Source organism: Salvia hispanica, chromosome 3 (genome assembly GCF_029641045.1).
Source record: "Salvia hispanica isolate PSC_SH4W2 chromosome 3, Shi_PSC_v1, whole genome shotgun sequence".
Taxonomy (NCBI): domain Eukaryota; kingdom Viridiplantae; phylum Streptophyta; class Magnoliopsida; order Lamiales; family Lamiaceae; genus Salvia; species Salvia hispanica.
Window position 1 is genome coordinate 55025278 of NC_142694.1, and position 23833 is coordinate 55049110.

Here is a 23833-nt window from a genome sequence, read left to right on the forward strand (position 1 = left end):
ACTAAATACAACATAATTAAGTACTTTTTAGGTGACATAGAAATTGTTTAAAAATATGAACATTGTTGGGTTACAAATTCAATCTCTTATTAGATGGGTGAAAGATAATAGAAGTAGTATATACTTCACTCCTAATTAGTCTGAATTCTTTCGAGAGCGACTAGAAAAAAATAAATTCGTGCGAACGAATTCGGCTTAAAGCGAACAATATAAAAGTAAGATGCAGTCAACAGTCCTAACAAAGTAGTATCACGAGCATAGATGTGTCACAAATTTATGTTTTTGCATATAAATAACTCTAGTTTTGATCAAATTATTATTGGCCAGCCATTCATTCAAAGATCACCATATGTTATGTGTTGCACAAAAACAAGTAAACAATAGTTACAAAACATAAGAAGCAGGCAATTGTATTTTTATTGAGATCGAGCTTTGATGCATCATTAATTAGTCTATAATTTAACTGCAAGTGTATGATGCAATTATAATACTTATAATTATGGCAAACAAGAATATTGTATCAACAAAAGACTAGTGATCTAAGTATTGTAATCAATTTATACTATTTGGACCATCAATAAATTGAGATTTTAGACTTAATAGATCATAACTTAAAATAGATAAATAGAACTCAGAGAAATATGATAAAGTAGATGAATTTTAAGATTTTGATTACATCAACGCGTAGATTATTCAGTTATTGGTCAAACAACTGAAAGTATTAAAAACTAGAATAAATAAAATAAATTGACTTTTAAACATAATTTATAAAAGAGAAATTAAATACATAAATAATACTATAGTAAAATGCAATGAATCACTTCCTTTTCCCCAATTGAATCGCCAATTCCTCTCATTAAAACCCTTGAAACAAAATGCAAAGAAACATTCAATTAAACACAATGCGAGATGATTTCCGACCTCGTGTGCGGAATTTCGAGCCGATTGTTCCGACACAACACGCCACTAAGGCTACCTCCATTTAAATCAACATGTGCACCAACATTCCTATCAAATCAAAGTATTTCATATCTATTATTTATGTTATAAGGTGCAATATGGATTCTTAGGGTGGATGGAGAAACTATGAGCAGAACTTAAAACTTGTTTGTCATCTTAAAGCCGTTTGCCTCACCTAAAACTACAATAAAATAAGGAATAAAATAAATTTACAATGCACAAAATAATAATTAATATGTATTAAAACGATCATCCGTAGAGCAAAGTATAAGATGAGACACATGTTGGTCGCAGAGGCAGCACAGTTAACAACGGAGGAGCAGATCTTGCTTCAATGACATGAAATTACGTTGGAAAGTACAGTAAACAATTTCTCATAAAATAGGTCTGAATTCATGATTATAAAGTTACTTACAGAAATTTACTTACAGCATCGAAATTTGGTGTCAAAACTTATCATAGGATGGAATGTCAGCAAATATCAATCTTCTTCACATTAGACCTCCTCTTAGCCTTAGGTTTCAGCTTCTTGCTTCCGTGATGTTCCTCCTCTCGATTCACTGACGTGGCAGTTATAATTTATGATTCATGATTATAAAGTTTTTATTTTATTTTATTATAATATTTATAGGCAGTTTTGTAAATATTTTCAAAACTCTCCTCTACATATAGATTCCTTTACGTATAGAATGATTGATTGATAGGGGTATATCGTATTTAAGAGTCAAATATTAAATATTTAGATGGTTTTATTTGTTTGGTGTAATGCTAATGTCCATATTCTGAAAATTTTATTAGATTTAGCTTCACGTATAATCACAATCATTATCTATAATAAAATAATACTAATAATTACGCCACTAATCCCACTACTCCCCGTATATCGGCTCTGCTTCAACTTCTTCTATTCTTCTCATTAATCAAAGCTAATTAACGCAAATTAAATAAAACAAACACACACACAGAATCACAACCGCCAGATTTTGCAGTCATTTTGCTCAAGAAAACAGAGCAAGACATTCCACAGCTTCTCTGTCAAACTCCAACGCATTGGTGTTTGTAAAATCGCAGTCTTTCATTCTATTCATCTCCTCTCTCTCTCTCTCATTGAAACGAATCCTGTCTTTGAATCAAAGTCTTGCTCGTTTACGAACTTCACTTTCTCATTCGCCGCTCTCATTGCTGTTACTGATTTTGATTCCTGATTTGGCTCTGCAGCTCGCATTCTTCTCTTTCATTTTTCTTTTTTTTTCTCCGCGTGGAATAAAGATAGAATCTTGGGTTCTTATTCTGTTCTTTTCTTTTAATTCTTTAAATTCTTTGTTGGCACTCCTTAAATTCTTTGTTGGGACTCCTTAAATTCATTGTTGATACAACAGTTGAACACCCACATTTGGGCTGGATTTTATCTGTGCTTGAACAACCTAGCTCCATATTCCTTTTTGGGTTTTCTTTCACTCTGTTTTTGTCGATTGGCTCTTCAAGAACATTAGTGTGTATATGATCCAGATTGAAAGATGAGATGGTTTACTTCATTTGGAGTTGTTGTTTTGTTGAGTTTAGGACTCTTTCTGGCAGACGGTGCCGCATTCCCCCAAAATGAAGGTAATATATTTGTTCAATTTGATCCACACATCATGATTCTTGGCTGATTTACTATGTATAGTACACCATTGACTGGTAGTTATTTGATTACTGTTTGTTTTTCTTGAAGAAATGTAGGATATTTGTTTGATTCTGTGTTAGTGGATCTTGGGTTATAGTTGTTCATAGATAAGTACTTTATAATGTATTTGTGAGACTGTGGTTACAGCTGAGCTGAATACTGTAGTGCAGATTTTATTATGTGTTTGGTTTTGTCTTACATTATGGATTATGTTCAGTGGAAGCTTTGAAATCCTTCAAGAGAGAGATTTTGGAGGATCCCACACATGTGTTGTCGAATTGGAATTTTCTCGACTCCGATCCTTGTGGTTGGCCTTTCATTGCTTGTTCCATCGGTGGCAATCATGTAATAAAGCTGTAAGATTTTCTGCCAGTATTAGTTAGTGAAAGAGCAAAAGATTCTGCAGAATGTTGGTTTAAATAATTTGTGGAAAAACTGTAAGATGTACCATTGTGCACAGCATAACTTGCCATTTATGATGCTACCTGGTTTTGCAGTAATGTGTCTGGCAAGTCTTTGAAGGGGTTTATTACACCAGACTTGTACCAGCTCTCGGATTTACAAGAACTGTAAGCTCTTGTCTTCTCAAATGTACGAGACTAGCTGTTGTCGCTCGATATATGTGGCTGATAGTATGTATGTGGTTCATGAGCAGAATTTTGCATGGAAATTTGTTGATTGGTGCAATTCCTAAGGAAATAGGCCTGCTGAAAAACCTCAAGGTTTTGGACTTGGGTTCGAATCAGCTCACAGGAGCAATTCCGCACGAGATTGGGAACTTAAGCAGCATTGTGAAAATGTTAGTGAAATATGGCTGAGGACATCAGTGTATTTGTGGTATCCTTTCTCTGTTGCTTGCCCGTTACTTTTCCTCTTAGCATTTGGCTGTCTTCTGTTTTTACAGAAATCTTCAATCCAATGGGTTGACGGGGAAGTTACTTCCTGAATTTGGGAACTTGGAACAACTTGAGGAGCTTCGACTGGATAGGAATAAGCTTGGGGGCATTTTGCCTGGTAATGGTTCAGATTCTACCTCGGATTCACATGGAATGTAAGAATAAAGCTCTTTTATGTGTTTGTCTCACTAACTTGGTATTAACATATTCAGTTTAAATATGATTGACCTCTAGGGTTTTATCATCATGCAACTTCTTCTTTAAAGTTACTAAAGTAACACATTTCCATGGTTAGAAAATGATGCCATAACTATGTCCCAGATTAGTAGTTCAGCTAAACATAAAGATGACTAGTTCGGCTAAACTTTACCTAACTTGTCTCTGGATGTTGTTCCTTGATGCAATTATTAGGAATACTTCAGATAGCCAGCTCAAAGTGTTTTGTCGATCCTCCAAACTAAAAGTAGCTGATTTCTCATTCAATTTTTTGGTTGGAACCATACCTCAGTGCTTGGGATATCTTCCTAGGTATATTAGCTCCTTTGTTGCATTTCTCTTCATCTATTTTATTATCTCTTTACTTTTTCTTTAATTTACTTAAATATCTGATTTCATTATTATAGGACAAGTTTTCAGGGAAATTGCCTTCAAGACAAAGACGTGAAGCAACGATCTGCAGCACTATGTGGTAGGCAATCCAGATTTATGCCTAGCTTTCGTTACGTATTTTGTTTGACTTGGTTAAATCCTGCAAAGAACTTATGAAAATCTCGAATTAGTTTGGATCTAACATACTGTTGTGTCATGACACTAGAATTGACAAGATTTCTACAGCAGGTAGTGTGCAACCCGCTAAAGGCCATTCAGTTAACCCGAAGCACCTGCCTACTGCAGAGGTAGCGAAGGATCGAACTAATGCATCAAAACCTTTGTGGCTCTTGGCTCTTGAAATTGGGACTGGAACTATTGTAGGCATTCTCTTTGTCATTGCTCTTTTCACTGCCTCCCAGAAGTGGAAGAGAAGACATTCAGACATGATCCCGTGGAAGAAGTCTTCGAGTGCCAAGGACGACGACTTTTCAATTTATATAGGTTTGTGTCTGCGAACCTGACTTACAGCAATTGAATTTTTAAATCCCTCAGTGACCAAAAAGTGCAGCAGGACCAATATTTTTTGCTTAGGATAATTCCTCTTTATTGAGTGTTGAGTTTCTAATAACGAGAGGCTTTTGCAGATTCTGAAGTACCGAAGGATGTAGTACGGTACAGGAGACAGGAACTCGAAATAGCCTGTGAAGATTTCAGCAACATCATTGGCTCGTCTCCGGATAGCTTAGTATATAAAGGAACCATGAAAGGCGGACCAGAGATTGCTGTAATATCTCTTTGCATTAAAGAAGAACAGTGGTCAAGCTACATTGAGCTTTATTTTCAGAAAGAGGTTCTTTTTCTAAGTTTCTAATCTTTTTTAAATTTTGCTTGATTCAAACATGCCTAAAGAAACATGTTACATAATTCAGGTGGCTGGTTTGGCAAGATTGAACCATGAGAATGTGGGAAAATTGCTCGGCTATTGCGCGGAAAGCAAGCCATTTACTAGGATGCTGGTTTTCGATTATGCCTCGAACGGAACACTCTTTGAGCACCTTCATTGTATGTAATTTCTTTGTCTTTTTAAAATTTAGATCTTCATCATGGTATAGTTACAACAGCTGAAGACAGATACTTTTTGATCAAGTGTAGATGGAGAAGCATGCCAATTCTCGTGGACTCGGCGCATGAGGATTGTTATTGGGATTGCCCGGGGTTTAAAGTATCTTCACTCCGAACTTGACCCGCCATTTACAATATCTGATCTGAATTCGAGCTCCATTTATCTGACCGATGAGTTTTCTCCCAAGGTAAGGCAAGATAACTTGTCGATCTCCCATAATAAGGAACAACGTTCTTAGTAGATACCCCTCGTCTTTTTCTGCAGCTCGTCGACTTTGAGTGCTGGAAGACCGTTCTTTCGAGATCAGAGAAAAGCTCAGGCGCCATTAGCAACGAGGGTGCAGCTTGTGTTCTCCCAAAGAATATGGAAGGACGTAATCTCGATATCCAGGGAAACATATATGCATTTGGGATTCTACTGCTTGAAATCGTCAGCGGGAGACCTCCATACTGCGAAGATAAAGGGTGCTTGGTGGATTGGGTAGGCCTCTCTCAACTCATCTCACTTGAAATTCATCATCTCAACTTGTTTTAACGAAACCACCGTTGCATTGTAATTGCAGGCCAAGGAATATCTGGATTTGCCTGAAGTGATTTCGTACGTGGTGGATCCCGAGCTGAAGCATTTCAGATACGAGGATCTGAAAGTGGTGTGCGACGTTGTGAACCTATGCATCAGTCCCAGCACCAGCACGAGAACGTCGATGGTGGAGCTGTGCACCATGTTGGAGAGTGGCATAGACACATCTGTACCTGCAGAGATGAAGGCGTCGTCTCTGGCTTGGGCCGAGCTCGCGCTTTCTTCATAGCGAGTCTTGGCTTATGCTGTAAATCTAAATTATATAATGCACCTTTTGCAGGTTGCTGCAAATCTCTTAGATGCCTGAGTTGTTGTAAATGCTTCATAATTCTTTTTTATTGGAGATAGTTAGAGAGGTCCAAAATTTTGCTTCACTGTCGACTCTTTTTGGTGTTGTGTGAATTATAGCTGAGATGTTATTGGTTGTATTGAGCCTTTGGCATCCTGACTCTATGAATGATTATAAGAGAGACTCTGCATTTTTTGTGCAGATTGAAACATTTTGCTGAATTTTTGAAAGCTCATACAATCATGTGATGATGTACTCCATATATAAACACCTTGGTGCCTCTATTCCTTTTATGCACATGTTTCATTAATTTTAAAGTTTTTCATCAATTTTTTTGAATCTGAAATGTTTTATGTATTTCTATGATTTTAAGATTATTAATTAATTAGGATTCACTAATCCAATTAAACTTTATAATTATATGTTTTTTATCAAAAATTGTTATGAATATTAGTTAGGATTCGCCATATGGTAGTAATTCTTTTTATCTGTATCTTTATGAATTGTGAAATTAACGATGGGTCACCAAAATTTGTGGAATATGTTATATGGTGGTACAAAAAAATAAATAGTACTCCTATGTCTCACCATCATTGAGAATTCTTCTATACATTATTCTCTTTTATTTTTACAAGTAATTTTATTTTTTTAAATGAGTGTTTGAAAAAAAGTGTTTCACTTATGGTAGGCTTATGGTAGGATGTAAAGATGAAAAGGTAATAATATAGTAATGAATTCGATGATACACAAATTCTCCTAAAAGGTAGTAGTAAACAATTTTTAGCTGTTTATCTTAGGCCCATAATGACTAATAAGGCAAGCTCAGTTGTTGTTTTTATGAGTTTAATTTAATGTAATTTAGCAAAAAGATTATCAATCATGATAACCGTTGTTAGATAAATTGGGGTCAAGAAATAAAAACTTGATTAACAATTAAACCTTTGTTGGGCCCTTGGGCTAGAAATCATGTACTTTATCCGTTCTTAAAATAATCCATTTTTGTCAATTTTATTCGTCCTATGAAATCAATTCACACAAAGTATATTTTTAGACTTTTTGCCAAATAGGTAACTACTTATTCTTTACTGCATAGTATATAACTAATTATGCATTAAAACTTGTGTTGTCTATTAAATATTTATATTTAGGGTGCAGATGAGTTTGATGTTATATGATCCTGTTGATATTTTCCGATGTTAGACCACATCAAATTTTCTATCCTACTTTTAATATCTGACTTTATTTTTCTAATTGCTAATAATATTGTCTTTTGATTTTTTTTTTAATATTGTTGAAAAATAATACCCTGGCCCATTAAATTTTGTATATACTACAAAAATATTTCGATATTCGCACAAAATGAAGCACGATACTTGGCCCTATCTCTTGCTTAATAGGTACTATAGCAATATGTTTAAATTTTTTTTATCATTTGTGGTTTGGCTAGGCTAATACTCCATATTAATATAAGAAAAAAATAGGTATCCAGTGACCAGTCCAGAGCCTAGCAAAAGTCATACATAAATGTAGTATATAGCGTAAATTCAATTTGATTGCATATAGTAAGTGATGACAAATTCACATGGGTAATTAATAGATAGTTGAGACAACCCACGTCTCTAAAATTTGTATTGGGTAAGACTCATCGACCTATAGCTTAGTTTGTTGCATTGAATCGAAATGATTAACATTGGATATTAATTTCTCATCGATTGCGGGCCCCTAAAGCTTTGAAATAGATTGAAACACCCAACAATATATCATTGCTTTTAGCCTTTTAGCAAGTCCTGACAATTCCGAATATTTATCAAAATTAGCTAAATAATAGTAGTAGTAATAATGAATGCACCATAAATTAAGTAAGGATGAGTGGGGCTGCAAGGAAAGTGGGTGGTTACTTCACCAACATACAAAACATTCATGTCTACTATTATTGCTTCTTCACTACTAAACTAATCCCAAGTTCCTCTTTAATTGTTTCAACACGAAGGTAATGATGAAATATGTAGCCAATAATATTCAACTAATTAAAATATAAACAATCAAGGGGGTAGTAATAATATGCATATTTTAAAAGTGATACATTGACATATGTTTGCCACAAACCAGAATACCAGATCATTCTAAAATAGGAACTATGATAAAGTATAAAATGCATGATGAATTTATTGTGAAAAATGATGAAATATAAAAAATGGAATTTTCACCTTAAATTCAGGACCACCAATTCATTCAATGAAGCGATGAATCTAACGTAGATCTTCATGATCCAAATAGTGAAAATTATTCATAGACTAAATTTTTGAATGAATATTTATCTTATATAAGGTCAAAAAATGAGAAATATAGTGTGAGTTTAGTTTAACAAAATAGTTGAAACAATCATGCATGATTTTATATGTCATGCAAAAATCGGAGAAAATGTAACCTATAATATACTTAATACTTGGTCCATGAAGAGATATAATTGACATGAATTATAATCATGTGGAAGTATATTTGTTTATATTGCATGAGTCTTGTTAGTAAGGGTAGGAAATCCCTGTCTGAGTACATAGAATCAATCTAAGTAGAGTAAAATAGAAAAAAGGGATGATGGTGAAGTATGAGCTTATCTATCACCACTTTTGGTTGTCAAGTTGAGATCAAAACGTGTATTTGTCAGAGATTTCATCTGTAACCAACATGCTTAAGGCTGCTCTCTCTTCTTTGCTTTTTCTTTAGTCTCAAAGGAATTTATACCACGTTACTCACTCCATAAACTTCACTTAATACTGTAAAAGAATGAATATAATAAGGAGTACTTATAGCTAGTATTGTTTGGTTTTGACTTATGATCCCAATAATAACATCATTTTTGCATCATACTCCCTCCGTCCCACTCAAAATGGCCACATCCTTGAGTGACACGAGATTTTAAGAAGTGTTGTTAGGTGGAATAAAGTAGAGAGGAAAAAGGTAATTGAATATTTTAATGAGGATAGAAGAGAGAAAAGGGTATTTACAAAATTGGAAAATGACCATCTTGATTGAGATTTTGGACAAACAAAAAAAGGAAATGTGGTCATCTTGAATGGGACAGAGGGAGTATCTTTTAGTAACAGAGAGGGGGCAGGGGCTGGACCACAAGGCGAGAGGTCCGGTTCAGCACGTTAACTGGTGAAGCGAGGCACATCAGTAGGGCGGGCTCGCACAACGCACAAAGGGGCGGTCTCACATATTTAATCCATCATACTTTGTTATATTGTCATCTACTTTATTTTATTTTCTTCTCATTTAATTCACTACTATTTTCATTTCTCATATTTTTTGCAATTGGGTTATTAGATCTTTAATTACAAATTAAGCCATCAAGCCTTGCATTTATCATCATTTGAGTTTCCAAATTATTTTGTTGCATTTATCATCATTTGAGTTTCCAAATGATTTTGTAGTTTAAGTTCAGTCTTTGTTACTAAAATGAATGAACCGTACAAAGATAGTAGGATTATGTTTTATCAATTGGAGTCTTAAACCCGTTGCAAACATAGCTCCGTCCATAAAATAATGTCTACTTTGCTATTTTGAAATATTCATGATTTAAAGTCTAATTTGCTTTGTTTCATTTTAGGCAAGGGGACCACCATTCACCTAACGCATTACACTTATGTTCTCATTTTTTTCATTTTTTTTCACAAAGCCAAACAATTTCTTAAAACACATGCCGAGTAAAAATCGGACTATAAATGGCGAATGGAGGAAGTATTCCCTATTTTTTTTTATTTTATTTCTATAATAGTGCGAAGTTGTTGATTGTGTCCAATATTAGAACTCACGTAAAAAAGATTAGAGTAAAATATACAACACATTCACACATTAAATCTCCCCTATGGTTAGATATAAATTCATTATTGACAAAATTTTTGTGCGTCCGACTTTAATGTTGGTTATTACTAATAATAATTTATTACTTCGCAATTGTAGTTTAAAATAGGCTACCACTATATTTATTAAAAAGAACTAAACTCCAATTGTCAAGCATGATAAATTATAACTCCCCTTAACTACTAAACTTTTTTATTAGAAGTTAATTCTATACAAAACTTTCCTACACTTACTAGTAACTAAGATTAAATTATTAGATTTGTTGGTGTCTATTGTGATTGTGCTTAATAAAAATATCTCCCCCAGTGAGGCGGCGACACGTACCAAATCCACAAAAGGTTGTGGTAGAGTCTACCCCATCGAATCAGAGCCCAAATTCAAAAAATTTGCCTTTTCCCTCCCCATAATAATATATCCATCCGTTTATCCCTTTCTCTTAACATTTCCGCGAAACGCAAATCCAGAAAAGCAAAACCCTCTTTTGCCAATTCTCTCTCTCTCTCTCAGAAAAAATGCGTGAAATCCTTCACATCCAGGGCGGCCAGTGCGGCAATCAGATTGGAGCAAAGTTTTGGGAAGTGGTATGCACGGAACACGGCATCGACTCAACCGGTCGCTACAACGGCGACTCCGATCTACAAATTGAGCGCGTCAACGTCTACTACAATGAGGCTAGCTGCGGCAGATACGTGCCCCGAGCCGTGCTCATGGATCTCGAGCCTGGAACCATGGACAGCGTCCGCTCCGGGCCGTTCGGTCAGATTTTTCGCCCCGACAACTTCGTCTTCGGGCAGTCTGGGGCGGGCAACAACTGGGCGAAAGGGCACTACACCGAGGGAGCTGAGCTCATAGACTCCGTCCTCGATGTGGTTAGAAAGGAAGCCGAAAATTGCGATTGCCTCCAGGGTAAAATTTGCCGTTTCCTCTATTTTATGCCGTTTTTTGCCCCATTTCTCTCTGCGTAAAGTAACTGTACTCGCGCGCGTGTGTATATATGTATGTGTGTGCGTCCTTGTAGATTAGATAATTATTTTACGGCTGATTTACGAACTGTATTTGCTTTTATGTAAAATGTTTAGGGTATTTGAGAAGGTATCGAAATTAAAAGGGAATTCATGTTAATTACTTCTACGCTGCTTATAACGGATTCGGTATTTGAAGGTCTTATTCGCATTGTTTTGAGAGGTTTCGTCTTATTTATGCTTGTATGAAGTTTTTGTAGTTTGTTGTGTTGAAGTCTTGTTATGTGCGGCTTTACTCAGGTGGTAGTGTTTGCTAACCTTCTCGTGCCACTTGACTACTTGAGTGTGATCAGTACCATCTCGTTCAAAGAATGAAAACTTCACCTTTACTTTTGGTATCTATAAAAGCATGTGGTATGTCCGAATGAGATGCAGATATATTTAACTACGTGATATGATTATTATGAAATTTCCTTTTGTGTCGAGTATTATGTGGAACTTTGTTGTGTATCTGGATCCATTGCCTCTTTAAATTCTGTTACAAAATATAGTAAATGCACATTAGTATGTTAATAAAGACTCTTGACTCTTGATTATTTTAAAATACTGATTTCCATGTTTTCTTTTGGAATAGTACTATCTTTGAATGCTTGGAAAGCATAGCTTAACTGATGAGTCATGTTCTTCAGGATTTCAAGTATGTCACTCTTTGGGAGGTGGCACAGGGTCTGGGATGGGAACCCTCTTGATATCCAAGATAAGGGAAGAATACCCTGATCGAATGATGCTAACCTTCTCTGTCTTCCCATCTCCAAAGGTGTCGGACACAGTTGTGGAGCCCTATAATGCTACCCTTTCAGTGCACCAGCTTGTTGAGAACGCTGATGAGTGTATGGTCCTTGACAATGAGGCTCTCTATGACATTTGCTTCCGTACTCTCAAGCTGACAACTCCCAGCTGTAAGTCTCATGCTTCATCTATTATATTGATTTTTGTACTTCGTCTCTACTATTATTAATTACACATTCAAACTTTTTTTGCTTTATAGGAAAGAAATAAATAAGACTGTCTAAATACTTTCAATCTCATTTAGTTCTTGCTTCGATATGCATTCTGGCTTAACTTTTTAGAACAAAAAACACTTGTTTTCTTGGAACAATCTAATAATCAGTTTTTCTTAATATTTACAGTTACTGGTTGTGTTTCTGATAGAGAAATATTTTTGTATTTCTTCTGTGTTGTATCCTTATGAATAATCATAGTAATTTCTTATTGATGGATTGTTTGGTATCTTTGAATAATCTCTCTTCTTTTTTTTATAAATTTTTGCAAACAGTTGGAGACTTGAACCATTTGATATCTGCTACCATGAGTGGTGTCACTTGCTGTCTTCGCTTCCCTGGGCAGCTCAATTCGGATCTTCGGAAGTTGGCTGTGAATTTGATACCGTTCCCGCGACTCCACTTCTTCATGGTTGGCTTTGCCCCACTTACATCTCGTGGATCACAGCAATACCGCGCTCTTACTGTTCCTGAGCTGACCCAGCAAATGTGGGATTCTAAAAACATGATGTGTGCTGCTGATCCCCGCCACGGACGATACCTCACTGCATCAGCTGTCTTCCGTGGCAAGATGAGCACCAAGGAGGTGGACGAGCAGATGATCAATGTACAGAACAAGAATTCGTCCTACTTTGTTGAGTGGATCCCGAATAATGTGAAGTCCACAGTGTGCGACATCCCACCCACTGGCCTGAAGATGGCGTCCACATTTATTGGCAACTCAACATCCATTCAGGAGATGTTTAGGAGAGTCAGCGAACAGTTCACTGCTATGTTTAGGAGGAAGGCTTTCCTTCACTGGTACACCGGTGAGGGAATGGACGAAATGGAGTTCACTGAAGCTGAAAGCAACATGAATGATTTGGTTGCAGAGTACCAGCAGTATCAAGACGCCACAGCTGATGAGGATTATGAAGACGAAGAAGATGAGTACGCAGAAGAGGAAGCCTAAGTACAATTAACCGCATTCTATATTTTAGTATCTACATAGCCTATCTAGGATGTATGTCTGGTTTGTGTTGCTATTTTCGGACCTTTTCATATGCTTGAATTAATTAGAACTTGTGTATTATCTGGTGAAATTTCGGGCTTGACATTCTATTACAGATGCCTACTACCTTAGTTATGTTTCTTTTACTACCTTAGTTATGTATCTGTTTGTATAATCTGATCTGATGATGGCCGAAAAATATGATCGTCTTACAACCAAATAATCTGAACTCTTTATTTTTTGAGATAAAAATAATAAAAATTAGGTCATTATTTTATTGTAAGATATAATATGACTTGAATTACATGCACCAATATACGTTTCATCCTCTGTAAATGCAGCTTCTCCTTGCTTCTTATCTCTCATTTTCTTATGATAAATATGTATCTCCTGAATAATAATCTTCTCAAAACACACGATTTTGTTTCAAGTTCCAACAATTTTTAACTCAGTAGGGCTCATTTCTCAGGTTCTTTACATATCAGTGTTGGAAGCACTATTGATTTACATTTTAGCTTCTCTTTGGCTTCGAAGAGGACTGAGTGAACTTCATCAAAATGAGGTCTTGCTGCATTCTTCGTATCATCAATCCACTTCATAACTCTTTTGTGGGGACCCAGGATTCGTTCTCGATCTTTCTCATCCGCAAGCTGCATTACAAAGTACACCAAACTATAGTCAGATGGTTGAGGGTTTATACACAAAGAATGCAGGCAAATGCCATTTTAAGCAAAAGTTAGTAAGATGATAAACGTACTTAACCATTTTTGTGACTCTAAATGGTGGAAATCCATATGAGAATGTGAAACCAGATTATACATGATAGGACTAATTTATTCGTATCAGCTGACTTGATCACTCTGAGACATCTATGAAGAGGATATTACAACTTTATCACAACAGACAAACCAATGGAATGCATAGAACTGCTACAATGTATTCTTCCCAAGAACTTGAACATGTAGTGGAACGCAATGAAGCATATATCATTACCTCAAGCTGCATGATCTCACATACTAAACTAAGAACGGCGATAGAAGGTTGCGTGCTTCCAAGTAAGAAACACCCTCTTCCATTAAGCCAGAAAGATTCGATCTTAGCAAGAGAGGCTGAAAGAAGTTTCTCGCTTTTAGCTGCTGCTTCCGGATTCAGAGGCAGCCCGAGTGCAGGTCCACGAGCTGAATTAAGTACATATCCAGCTGAAAGTGGAAAATAAAGCTTTAAAATAAGCTAGTCCTCACAGGAATCAACCAGCATAGCATGGATATTTGGGTCGACTATTTTACTTAGTTACGTTAGAGCTTCTACATGAAACGATGGCAACAGAATCAGGTAAGACATAGACAAACAGCAGATCAGTACAAAGACCTGCGCCACTATGCAAATTTGAGTGATGCTAATCCAGCACAGAGTGAATTTTCGCTCTTAGGAACAGGTCAGCCGGATACCTAGAATGACCGAGAGTTAGGTTACAAATAAGTGACGAAAAATAAAAGCTCTAAAGTATCGAAGATATGATCTCTAAACACAACTTATTCATGTAGGAAGCTCTGTACCCGAAACTAGGAAAAAGTAAGGGAGAATCGAACGTACCAATGCACAAGCCAAATATATCATAATCGCGTGACTGCAAAACATACCAAAAAGTGCATGTGTGTCAATATACAGTTGCAACAACAAAGCACATTCACTGAGCTTTTGATGCTTACAATTACCAAAATGCACATAATCAAATAAACACTAAATTTACAAAGTGCATGAATACAGAAGATCATGTTCCTATGCACTGCACAAAATCAAGATGCTCTAACAAATGGATCAATCATAAAAACCATTGACCATTCTTATAAAAGAGAGAAGAAAAGTGAAAAAGAAAGAAATACTACCTCTCAAAAAGCTTGAGTCTTCCATCTACTATTGCAGGCACTCTCATCATAGGATTTATTTCTAACAGAAAAAAAAAAAACAAATGGAAAATAGTAAGACTAAAATCCACTGCAGATATTTGAGTTATGGGATATGATTTGACCTTGAAATTCAGGAGTTAACTGCTGGCTCGATTCTCACCTCTTCAAAATCTATCCCATTGGCATTAACTCTTCAACACACAGAAACCCACATATATCATCAAAATCAAATTATCAGTTGTTAAGTGTTACAAAACAAAATGCAAGATTCAATTTTTATTACTTGCAGAAAATGAGGATTGCGCGGGAAGGCTGCGACATGCGATCTGCATACAGTGTCAGCGCCATCTTTCTTCTCTCCTTGTACAAGAACAGCCTCATAAAGGGTAGTTCGATATGCTTGTCGAGTTGTACTTCCGAATTTGGTGCCTGATTCGTCCATGTCACTTGGTTCATCCGCAACCGCGAAAACGATCACTCCATACATTTCCAAAAACATCTCCCAACTCAACTTTTTATCTTCAAGCTTGTCTCTCCTAGTTGTGTCTAAACAACTGTGTTAACTGTTTTTACTTTTTACCAAGAAATGAAGGTGTAAAAATGGACTGCATGTACATAGTAATTGTACTAATCATTTAATTTATTTAGCTAATTATCATAATTTTTGCTTATTTTGTGATAATTGTTAAATAAATAAAATGGGGGTGCAGCAAATTTTGTGAAGAAATACGTAAATTTAAATAAGCAAAGATTATAGTAACATTGATACTAAATAATTGCTTCATTTTTTAGTTCATTAGTAATAATTTATTTCAAACACTATATATAAAAGAGAAGTTTTGAGAAAAATAACAAGATTCCGATTTGAAAATTCTAATAATTAATAAAATAAAAAGGTTTCATTTCGATTCATTTTTATAGTCTTCATATTTCAGAAAATCACTGATGTTTTGATATACGTATTTATTTTCTTGTAGTTGCATAACTACTTTTTGGTAGTATTATCATTAATGGCTAGAAATGGGTAAGGACAAACAATTGGGACAAACAAACGACGTGACAAACGACCAAGTAGCGAATAATCCTATTGACATTGTTTTCGATATTCAATCTTCCATTGTTTTGATTCTTTTGTTTTTCTTTTTGTTACTGTCCTGATGTATGTGTTGGTTGTTCTATGTATGACATAGATATATTTGGTGAGTTAGGTATTTTTATCACATTTTTATGTAGTAAAAAGATTATGTAAACTTCAAATATAGTGGTGTATTGGAGTAGAGGAGACTAATTAATCCAATTCCACCATAATTTTATTTTATAAGTTGTGTTTAGTTTCTACTTTCTACATCGTTCTAAACTTTGTTGTTTTTTCTCAATCCATGTCTGCACCTACTAAAAAATTATTTCTTACAGATATAAAAAAGGTTGATCGGTCCAAGGTGACATTGTATTTTGGCCATTATATAAATATTGATTGATAATAAGTTGTTTTTGTTAAAATACTAAAATTTCTTTAATTAATACTACATACATTATTTAACTTAAGTCCAAGTTTATCGAAATTGTCATAGTTAGTGTATATTTGTGAATTTTTATTACTTATTTTTACAAGACTAAATTGTTATTGTATACCTACATATATATATTGTTATTTTTTTTTTTATTTCAGTTAGATATATAATTTTAAAAAAAATTAATATAAAAATAAAATAAGAATTTATTTCATTGCACATGTGTAATACTACTACTTAAATTTAAACTTGAAGCTTAAGACTCTCAGTTCACGAAATCACTGCATAGTCTAAATTCTTCATATTTAAATATGCAAATTAGAAAAAATATTATTAATGATAACCAAAGTTAAAATAAACTATAATTAATGAACTTAATTGAAATAATTAATAAACATTAATGTGATGATTTTTTGCATATTTAAATTTGCCTATTTCTTCACAAAATTTGCGGCACTCCCATTTGATTTATTTTAACTATTGCATTTCTTATTAAAAATTATTAATACAATTAAACACAGTAAAGAGTGAAATAGGAGAAAGAAGGTGGATGAGAAGAAAGTAGTTGTATTGGAAGATGGTTTTCTTTAAGGAAATGTATCAGAAAATTTATTCGGTGATCATTTTCTTCAAAACTGACCCATTAATTTTTACAAATCATTTGTCATTTTAAGAAAAAATGAATAACAATTCCACTCTATTATTATTAACTAGTGATACTAGACTATAATACTATAAATATTATTGTTGCTGTAAATTATTATTGATTTGTAGTTTCAACCGTTCACTCTATTTCACACTAGTATTTTTTATTCGCAAATTATCTAAGTATTATTAAATTAAATTAAATTTAAATAAATTTTCCTACATTAAATACTAGTATCATAACAATGAAGTCTTATTATCATTGAAAATTCATAAAATAGTTTTAAAATAAATTAGAGTAAAGATAAATGTATTAAATTGTATGTATACATAATATCCTTTAATTTTTAGATTTACTTGATTTTAAATCAATCATATAGTCGATCGAAGTTTCAAGTTCTATAATTTTTTTTTTTTTATTATAGACTACATAAAAGTGTCGCAACTTTAGGATACCAGATGATTTAATCTTAATATTTCATTTATTTAAAAGTGATACTGGTACTAGTTTTTTGTTTTTTTTTTAAATATTGAAACTCATTTATCTGTGAAATACGAATTATACTTCTATATCAAAATATTGTAAATTATTATGGTTAAATGTATGTTATTTATAATTTATTTAATAAAATTGAGAATCTACAATATATAAAAAGGAAGGGAGTTCTGGGAATATTCATAAGATTATCATTATGCAATTTTTATAATATTAATGAGAAAAAAAATTAAATGAGGGAAGTTATTTCAATATTTTATCAGTAATATATTGGTACTTCACGGAATTATGGGGGCAGTTTCAGATTAGTGGAGTGGTGGATGTCATAGATGGAACTACTTCTGATCCACTTGCCAAAACATAAACTAAAGAACCCAAAAATCCGCCCAAAACAACAGAGAAGAATGCGGAAGAAGACGAACGACTGAATATAAGGTCGTATACCTCTCTTTTTCAACATTTTGATGCCAATCTAACCATCGATCATAGCTTGGGCTCCGGCGACATCGAGGAGCAGGGCTATGACTTCTACGCCTCATAGAACGGCCTCTCATTCAGCATTCAACTTAGATCAGATCCGGCGAGGCAAAGCGGTGGTCGTGTCGGCGAGACATGGCGATGGAGGAGCTGCGAAGAAGAGCGGTGGGCGTGGCGGTGTGGTGGCGAGGGGTGTATTAATCCGCCTGCTGATACTACTGTATTGTCGATTTCGACCCCGCGTCGCACGTAAAAGTGAAGAAAAGTCTAAAATTGCAGTCATCTATGGATGAACAATGGTTTTGAAAGAAAAAAATTACTTCATGTAAATAATCGCATGTGCGTGTGTGTGTTTGTGTTGATGCTTAATTAAGTTTGATGATCTAAATATTGCAGCAACATGAACTTATTATGTGTGGGTTTGATATGTTATTGATGCATTAGGATACTTACTGGTGTGTGGTATGTTTTAAATTATAAATCATGGAGAAGTGAGTTGATTTGTGACGAGTTTCATTTCTCATTGAAGATTGATTAGAGGAGTAGCCTATTTTTCTGTTACTACGTTGTTAATTACTCTGTGATGTAGAATGTGGATTGATTGGCAATTAGAAGGTGGACTTCTTTTCACAAGACGATGTTTGGGTAAATTTGAGGCTACTTTGGATGACTGCGTCTCTAATAAGGTGGAGTTTCCTTTCATAAACCAGCAGGCAAATGCTTAGGTAAAACTAATTCCTGATGAGGAAGTAATCAAAGAGTTCAGCAAAGCACATGAAGCAATACAGTGAGTTAGATAAAGCACATCCCTAGATAAAAATATATTTTGTCCTTTCATCGAATGCATGTGGTGTGAATTATTCGCTTGTGTGCTTTCAAGAGTTTCATTTGATGTTTTGCTCTACGGATAATCGTTTTAATACATATTGATTATTGATTTTGTACATTGCAAATTGATTTTGTTCCTTATTTTATTGTAGTTTTAGGTAGACGGACAACTTTAAAGATACAAACGAGTTATTTTACCTATGAGTTCTGTTGAAGAGTGACAAATTGAAGGTTTTATTTTATAATGATGAGATTGATTTTAGTTTTAAAGTTAACTCAGTGTATAAAGAAGTTTTAAAAATATGAGTAATTATCCATTTGTTTAATTCTTTATTGTTATAATTTATTATGCTTAAATGTTGATTTGTATAGATTTTTTATTCTCATGTAACTAAATTTGTTACTCATATTATTCATTGTTAATATTAATTCTAATTTTGTTTAATTAATTTTAAATTAAAAATTAATATTTTAAAAATATATTAATCTGTGCATAGCACGTACGTGATACTAGTTAGTATAAAAAGAAGACTCTTTCCTATCCCCACTCTTCCCCGCACATTTACAAAAAGTGATACTCTATGGTGGTGTTCGGTTGCCTTAACTAATATCATGAGACTATCCATATAGGATTAAGTTATGAGATTATTTTAATTAGAGGCAATTTAATCTTGGCAACCGAACACTACGTCCCTCAATTTTCCACCATCATGAACTGACATACACCGCCGCCGTTTCCACATATTGTTGATTGAATAATAATGAATGTTAATTCAAATATATTGACTCATACAATTATATTTTACATAAAATAATTGTTTAAGGGCCGGCTGATATCATTAAATGAGTATTAATTATACCATTTTTATTAATATTTTAATATAATAGTGGATCATAAGGCCATTAAGCACAGCTCGACTGATGATAAATAACCAAATTCTATACAATCAAAATAAGGTATATTAATAATCGATGATAAATAACCAAATTCTATACAATCAAAATAAGGTATATTAATAATTTGATGTATTAATTATATATTAAAATAATAAGTATAGTAAGTGGACAAGTTAAAAAAATTTATTTGCCTTTAATCTCATTTTTTATTTTTATATTTAAATTTCCTTTCTATTATTTTTAAATTTTGAATTAAAGTATACACTAATTACATTTATGGTTTTAAAAAATAAAAAAATCATACACAAATCATAAATATATAACCACAATATTATGGACTTTTTATGTAGTACTATATAAGTATATATGCATCCATATATTTTAATTAAATGCATAAATAAATCTTTTTTTTTCAAATAAATTAATTTTTTATTTTAAAAAATTTGATCACATAAATTTATTGTTAAAAATTTGCCATTATTTGGAGAGGGATTGTTAAAAATTTAGTGTGCCCACTCTTGATGTAGTTAATCAAGAATACCTTCTAGAATCTACAACTTTGACTGGCATCCAGAGCAGCATCTTCGTACACGCCCTGCGCCGCCGATTGTGCGCTACCAAACATTGCATTTGCAGATGTAACATCTCCATCAGATTAATTACGCAAATCTAGCTGGCCCCATTTTCACATATATATTCAATTACTTAAATATCCTAATACACTATGTCCCGTTATTGTTCCAACAGAACATCTGCTTCTCAGTCGTGCCATGGCAACTCAATCTATCCATGAATTCACTGTCAAGGTATCTAATTTATCTATTCTCTTCTTAATTTTGATGGATGGTAGGATCTTACTATTTTCTCGATTGAATTGTGTTGTCTACTGGTGAACGTGAAATTAAGCAGAAATTGAAGTATGTTCCAAGCATAAATTGGAATTTGGAGGTGTCAATTATAGTACTATTCGTTTAGAACAAGACAGGCAAAGTTTTGTATTAAGCCCTATTGGAATTTTTAATTTGATCGTTTATCTTTTAGGAGATGGTTGTTCGAGAAAAATAACCGAGGCAATTTGAGATTAAAATAACGTGTAATTAACCACTTCATTAGAAACAAGAAGTGAACTATTGGAAAGCCGAAATAACCAAGTGAGGATTTACATCTTTTTGTCAAGAATGGTTCAAACTCTATCTTTGAACAAAAGACACTTTTTATGCTTCATAAATTTTGTTTTCATTTTTCTTGTCAATCTGAATTGATAACACAGGAGGTGCCTAAGTTTTTAAAATATGTTGTAAATGTCAATGTATGGTTGTTTGATAATATGGTTTAAAGTGAGGTTATTTCATCATGTCTACTGTAATTGGAATCTTGGATTTGTTTGTGCAGGATGCCAAAGGGAATGATGTGGATTTGAGCATTTACAAAGGGAAAGTCCTGCTAATTGTCAATGTTGCATCAGAGTGGTATGTGTTAAGTTCAGATGAAACTTTTATCTGCTGTAAATTAAATATAAAATGCTAGCTTCATCATTTCTAGCTTGACTGGTTATGCTTAAAAGAGAGTCTTTACAGCTCAATCAATCTATGATTTGTTCCTGTATTCTCATTTTGGATCGTGAGATCGAGCACATAATTTGAATTTTATAATTTTGTTCAGATTTTGGTTTTCGCAAAGGAATTTGTTAAAAGAATCAGAATCTCCTTCTGTATATTGTGCACGGTTCAATCTGGCAACACATACATATTCTGGAAATTTTTTGCCATAAATGATATCGGAACCTCTTCAAGTTGTTCAACATGTTCGTTAACTAGCTTCTAGTATACAAAACTGTGTTCATGTTTCGGAATAAGTAACTGAATTGTGCGCTATTGCATGTGGCAGCGGCCTGACAGACTCAAATTACACAGAGTTGACAAAGCTGTACGAGAAATACAAGGATCAAGGTATGATCATATTTATTTTTGGTTCTGAGTGCTTTCTTTTGGATGAGTTGATTTCCTTTAGGCATTTAAATTTGTTTATCTGTCCTCCCTGATCTTGAGACTAGCATGTTTTGAGCTAGTACTAAGATTTATATTGTGCTAAGTTCGAATATATATAACGGATAATCATAATATTTGTTTCCGGCTGTCTTATTATTATGTTATAACTTAGGTTTGGAGATATTGGCATTTCCTTGCAATCAGTTTGGTTCCCAGGAGCCTGGAACCAATGAACAGATTCAGGAGTTTGCTTGCACTCGTTTTAAGGCTGAGTATCCAATATTCGACAAGGTATGAAGGCCCATGTTTTGAATAAGATGGCTGGCATTACTTCGTTTTTTAGGGGAAACAGGTTTACACTTATTAACATCAGTATGATCTGTGTCCTGAATGTTTATTTTTCCATGCCTTGACATCATTCATGTCTATTTAAACCATCTATCCAGTTGAGAGCTTTCCACACATTCATTTAATCTGGTACCCTTATTGTTACTCCACTGTAGGAAGTCTCACTGCAAAGCATATCAATCTAAACTTTGTAGTCAAACGATTTAGTTATTTTAACGGTTGCTTTCCTTGGTTTAGATTGAGGTGAATGGGGAAAATGCTGCTCCGTTGTACAAGTTCTTGAAGTTGGGAAAGTGGGGGATCTTCGGTGATGACATTCAGTGGAATTTCGCAAAGTTCTTGATTGACAAGACTGGACAGCCTATTGATCGCTATTACCCCACAACATCACCTCTCACAATTGAGGTATCAAATGAACGTGTTCTGTATCTACTTCCCTTTTCTCTACTGCATTGTACATGTGATACGATGCCACTTTAACCATCTTCTTGATTGCAGAGGGATATTAAACAGCTCTTGGGGCTTCCATGACCGATGAGCTACTTGACGTGCACATGTTCTCATCTCTGTTTGTTGTACGATGAAAAATAATACTCCTGAATGACTAAAATCAACTCGTTATATGATGTACTCCTAATACAACTTTATCGTAAGATGAATAACAAGGTTTGCGACTTTTGCATCAAATAATTGTGTGCCTAGAAGTTGAGTATGATCAATCGTCTTCTAAATCGTGATATGATGGACCATATTTTGGCGTCTAGTTTTTCGAACATACCCTTTTTATCCACACCAAGTATAATGAGATGTTTGGCCATTATTATGCAATGTATTTCCTTCAATCTCATTCATCAAATTATTGATCCAAGGATTAATATAAGTCTTTAATTATGCACTAGTGAGTACAAATGAATTGCTCTCTAATCAATCATACACATAATTGGATAGTCAAATATTCAATCTCTATAATAAATAGCTTCATATTGATTTTATACTAATAATAATTGATAATTATGTACACTAATTAGCTTGATTTTAATGGCCGCTAAAATTGATGTCATTTACTATTTGATAGAAACTAAGTTCCTAATATTGAATATATTGCCCAAAAATTATAAATATTTGAAAATTTACCCCAAAATTTATAACAAATCCGTCTTTTATATATGTATAGATAGATATTGTTTGATAATAAGTTGTTTTTGTTAAAATACAAAAATTTCTTTAATTAGTGCTACATCTGTTTAACTTAAGTTCAAGTTTATCGAAATTGTTACAGTAAGTATATTTGTGAATTTGTATTACTTATTTTTACAAGAATAAATTGTTATTGTATGCATATATATATATATTGTTATTTTCTTTTTATTTCAGGTAGATATATATAATTTAAAAAATTTAAATTAATATAAAAATAAAATAATAATTTATTCATTGCACATAATACTACTACTTAAATTAAACTTGAAGTTTAAAACTCTCAGTTCACGAAATCACTATACAGTCTAAATTCTTCATATTTAAATATGCAAATTAGAAAAATTATTATTAATGATAACTAAAGTTAAAATAAACTATGGTTAATGAACTTAATTGAAGTAATTAATTACCATTAATATGATGATCTTTTGCATATTTAAATTTGCCTATTTCTTCACAAAATTTGCGGCACTCCCATTTGATTTATTTTAACTATTGCATTTCTCATTAAAAATAATTAATACAATTAAACACAGTAAAGATTGAAATAGGAG

At 33.6% G+C, this 23833-nt stretch overlaps 3 protein-coding genes and 1 pseudogene across 5 annotated transcripts; 3 read left to right on the forward strand and 1 right to left on the reverse strand.

Annotated features, from left to right (window-relative positions):
* Nucleotides 1-1908: 1908 nt before the first annotated feature.
* Nucleotides 1909-6315, forward strand: LOC125209064 (putative LRR receptor-like serine/threonine-protein kinase At1g63430). Of its 2 annotated transcripts, none has more exons than XM_048108655.2 (13): nucleotides 1909-2565; nucleotides 2844-2982; nucleotides 3124-3195; nucleotides 3282-3425; nucleotides 3531-3677; nucleotides 3934-4050; nucleotides 4146-4210; nucleotides 4357-4614; nucleotides 4758-4963; nucleotides 5043-5175; nucleotides 5266-5423; nucleotides 5501-5716; nucleotides 5799-6315. In XM_048108655.2, exons 1-13 carry the CDS (start codon nucleotides 2478-2480, stop codon nucleotides 6042-6044), a joined length of 1989 nt encoding a protein of 662 aa, XP_047964612.1. In that variant the 5' UTR covers nucleotides 1909-2477; the 3' UTR covers nucleotides 6045-6315. The 2 variants fall into 2 exon arrangements, with proteins under 2 accessions (XP_047964612.1, XP_047964613.1); XM_048108656.2 differs by having other exon boundaries at nucleotides 4360-4614.
* Nucleotides 6316-10398: 4083 nt separating this feature from the next.
* LOC125210760 (tubulin beta-1 chain-like) lies at nucleotides 10399-13128 on the forward strand. The gene is made up of 3 exons (XM_048110340.1): nucleotides 10399-10874; nucleotides 11620-11889; nucleotides 12267-13128. The coding sequence occupies exons 1-3, from the start codon at nucleotides 10481-10483 to the stop codon at nucleotides 12941-12943; spliced, it is 1341 nt and encodes a 446-aa protein (XP_047966297.1). The 5' UTR covers nucleotides 10399-10480; the 3' UTR covers nucleotides 12944-13128.
* Nucleotides 13129-13296: 168 nt separating this feature from the next.
* On the reverse strand, nucleotides 13297-15376 carry LOC125208867 (glutathione S-transferase T1-like; annotated as a pseudogene). The gene is made up of 7 exons (XR_016136296.1): nucleotides 15177-15376; nucleotides 15012-15080; nucleotides 14869-14929; nucleotides 14576-14609; nucleotides 14351-14430; nucleotides 13976-14181; nucleotides 13297-13632 (listed from the first exon to the last, which is right to left on the reverse strand). The product of XR_016136296.1 is annotated as a glutathione S-transferase T1-like (transcript).
* A 4904-nt stretch (nucleotides 15377-20280) lies between these two features.
* LOC125209538 (putative phospholipid hydroperoxide glutathione peroxidase) lies at nucleotides 20281-22769 on the forward strand. Its single transcript, XM_048109139.2, has 7 exons — nucleotides 20281-20381; nucleotides 20491-20549; nucleotides 21136-21212; nucleotides 21631-21692; nucleotides 21904-22022; nucleotides 22317-22484; nucleotides 22578-22769. Exons 2-7 carry the CDS (start codon nucleotides 20514-20516, stop codon nucleotides 22608-22610), a joined length of 495 nt encoding a protein of 164 aa, XP_047965096.1. The 5' UTR covers nucleotides 20281-20381; nucleotides 20491-20513; the 3' UTR covers nucleotides 22611-22769.
* The last annotated feature ends 1064 nt before the right edge of the window (nucleotides 22770-23833 follow it).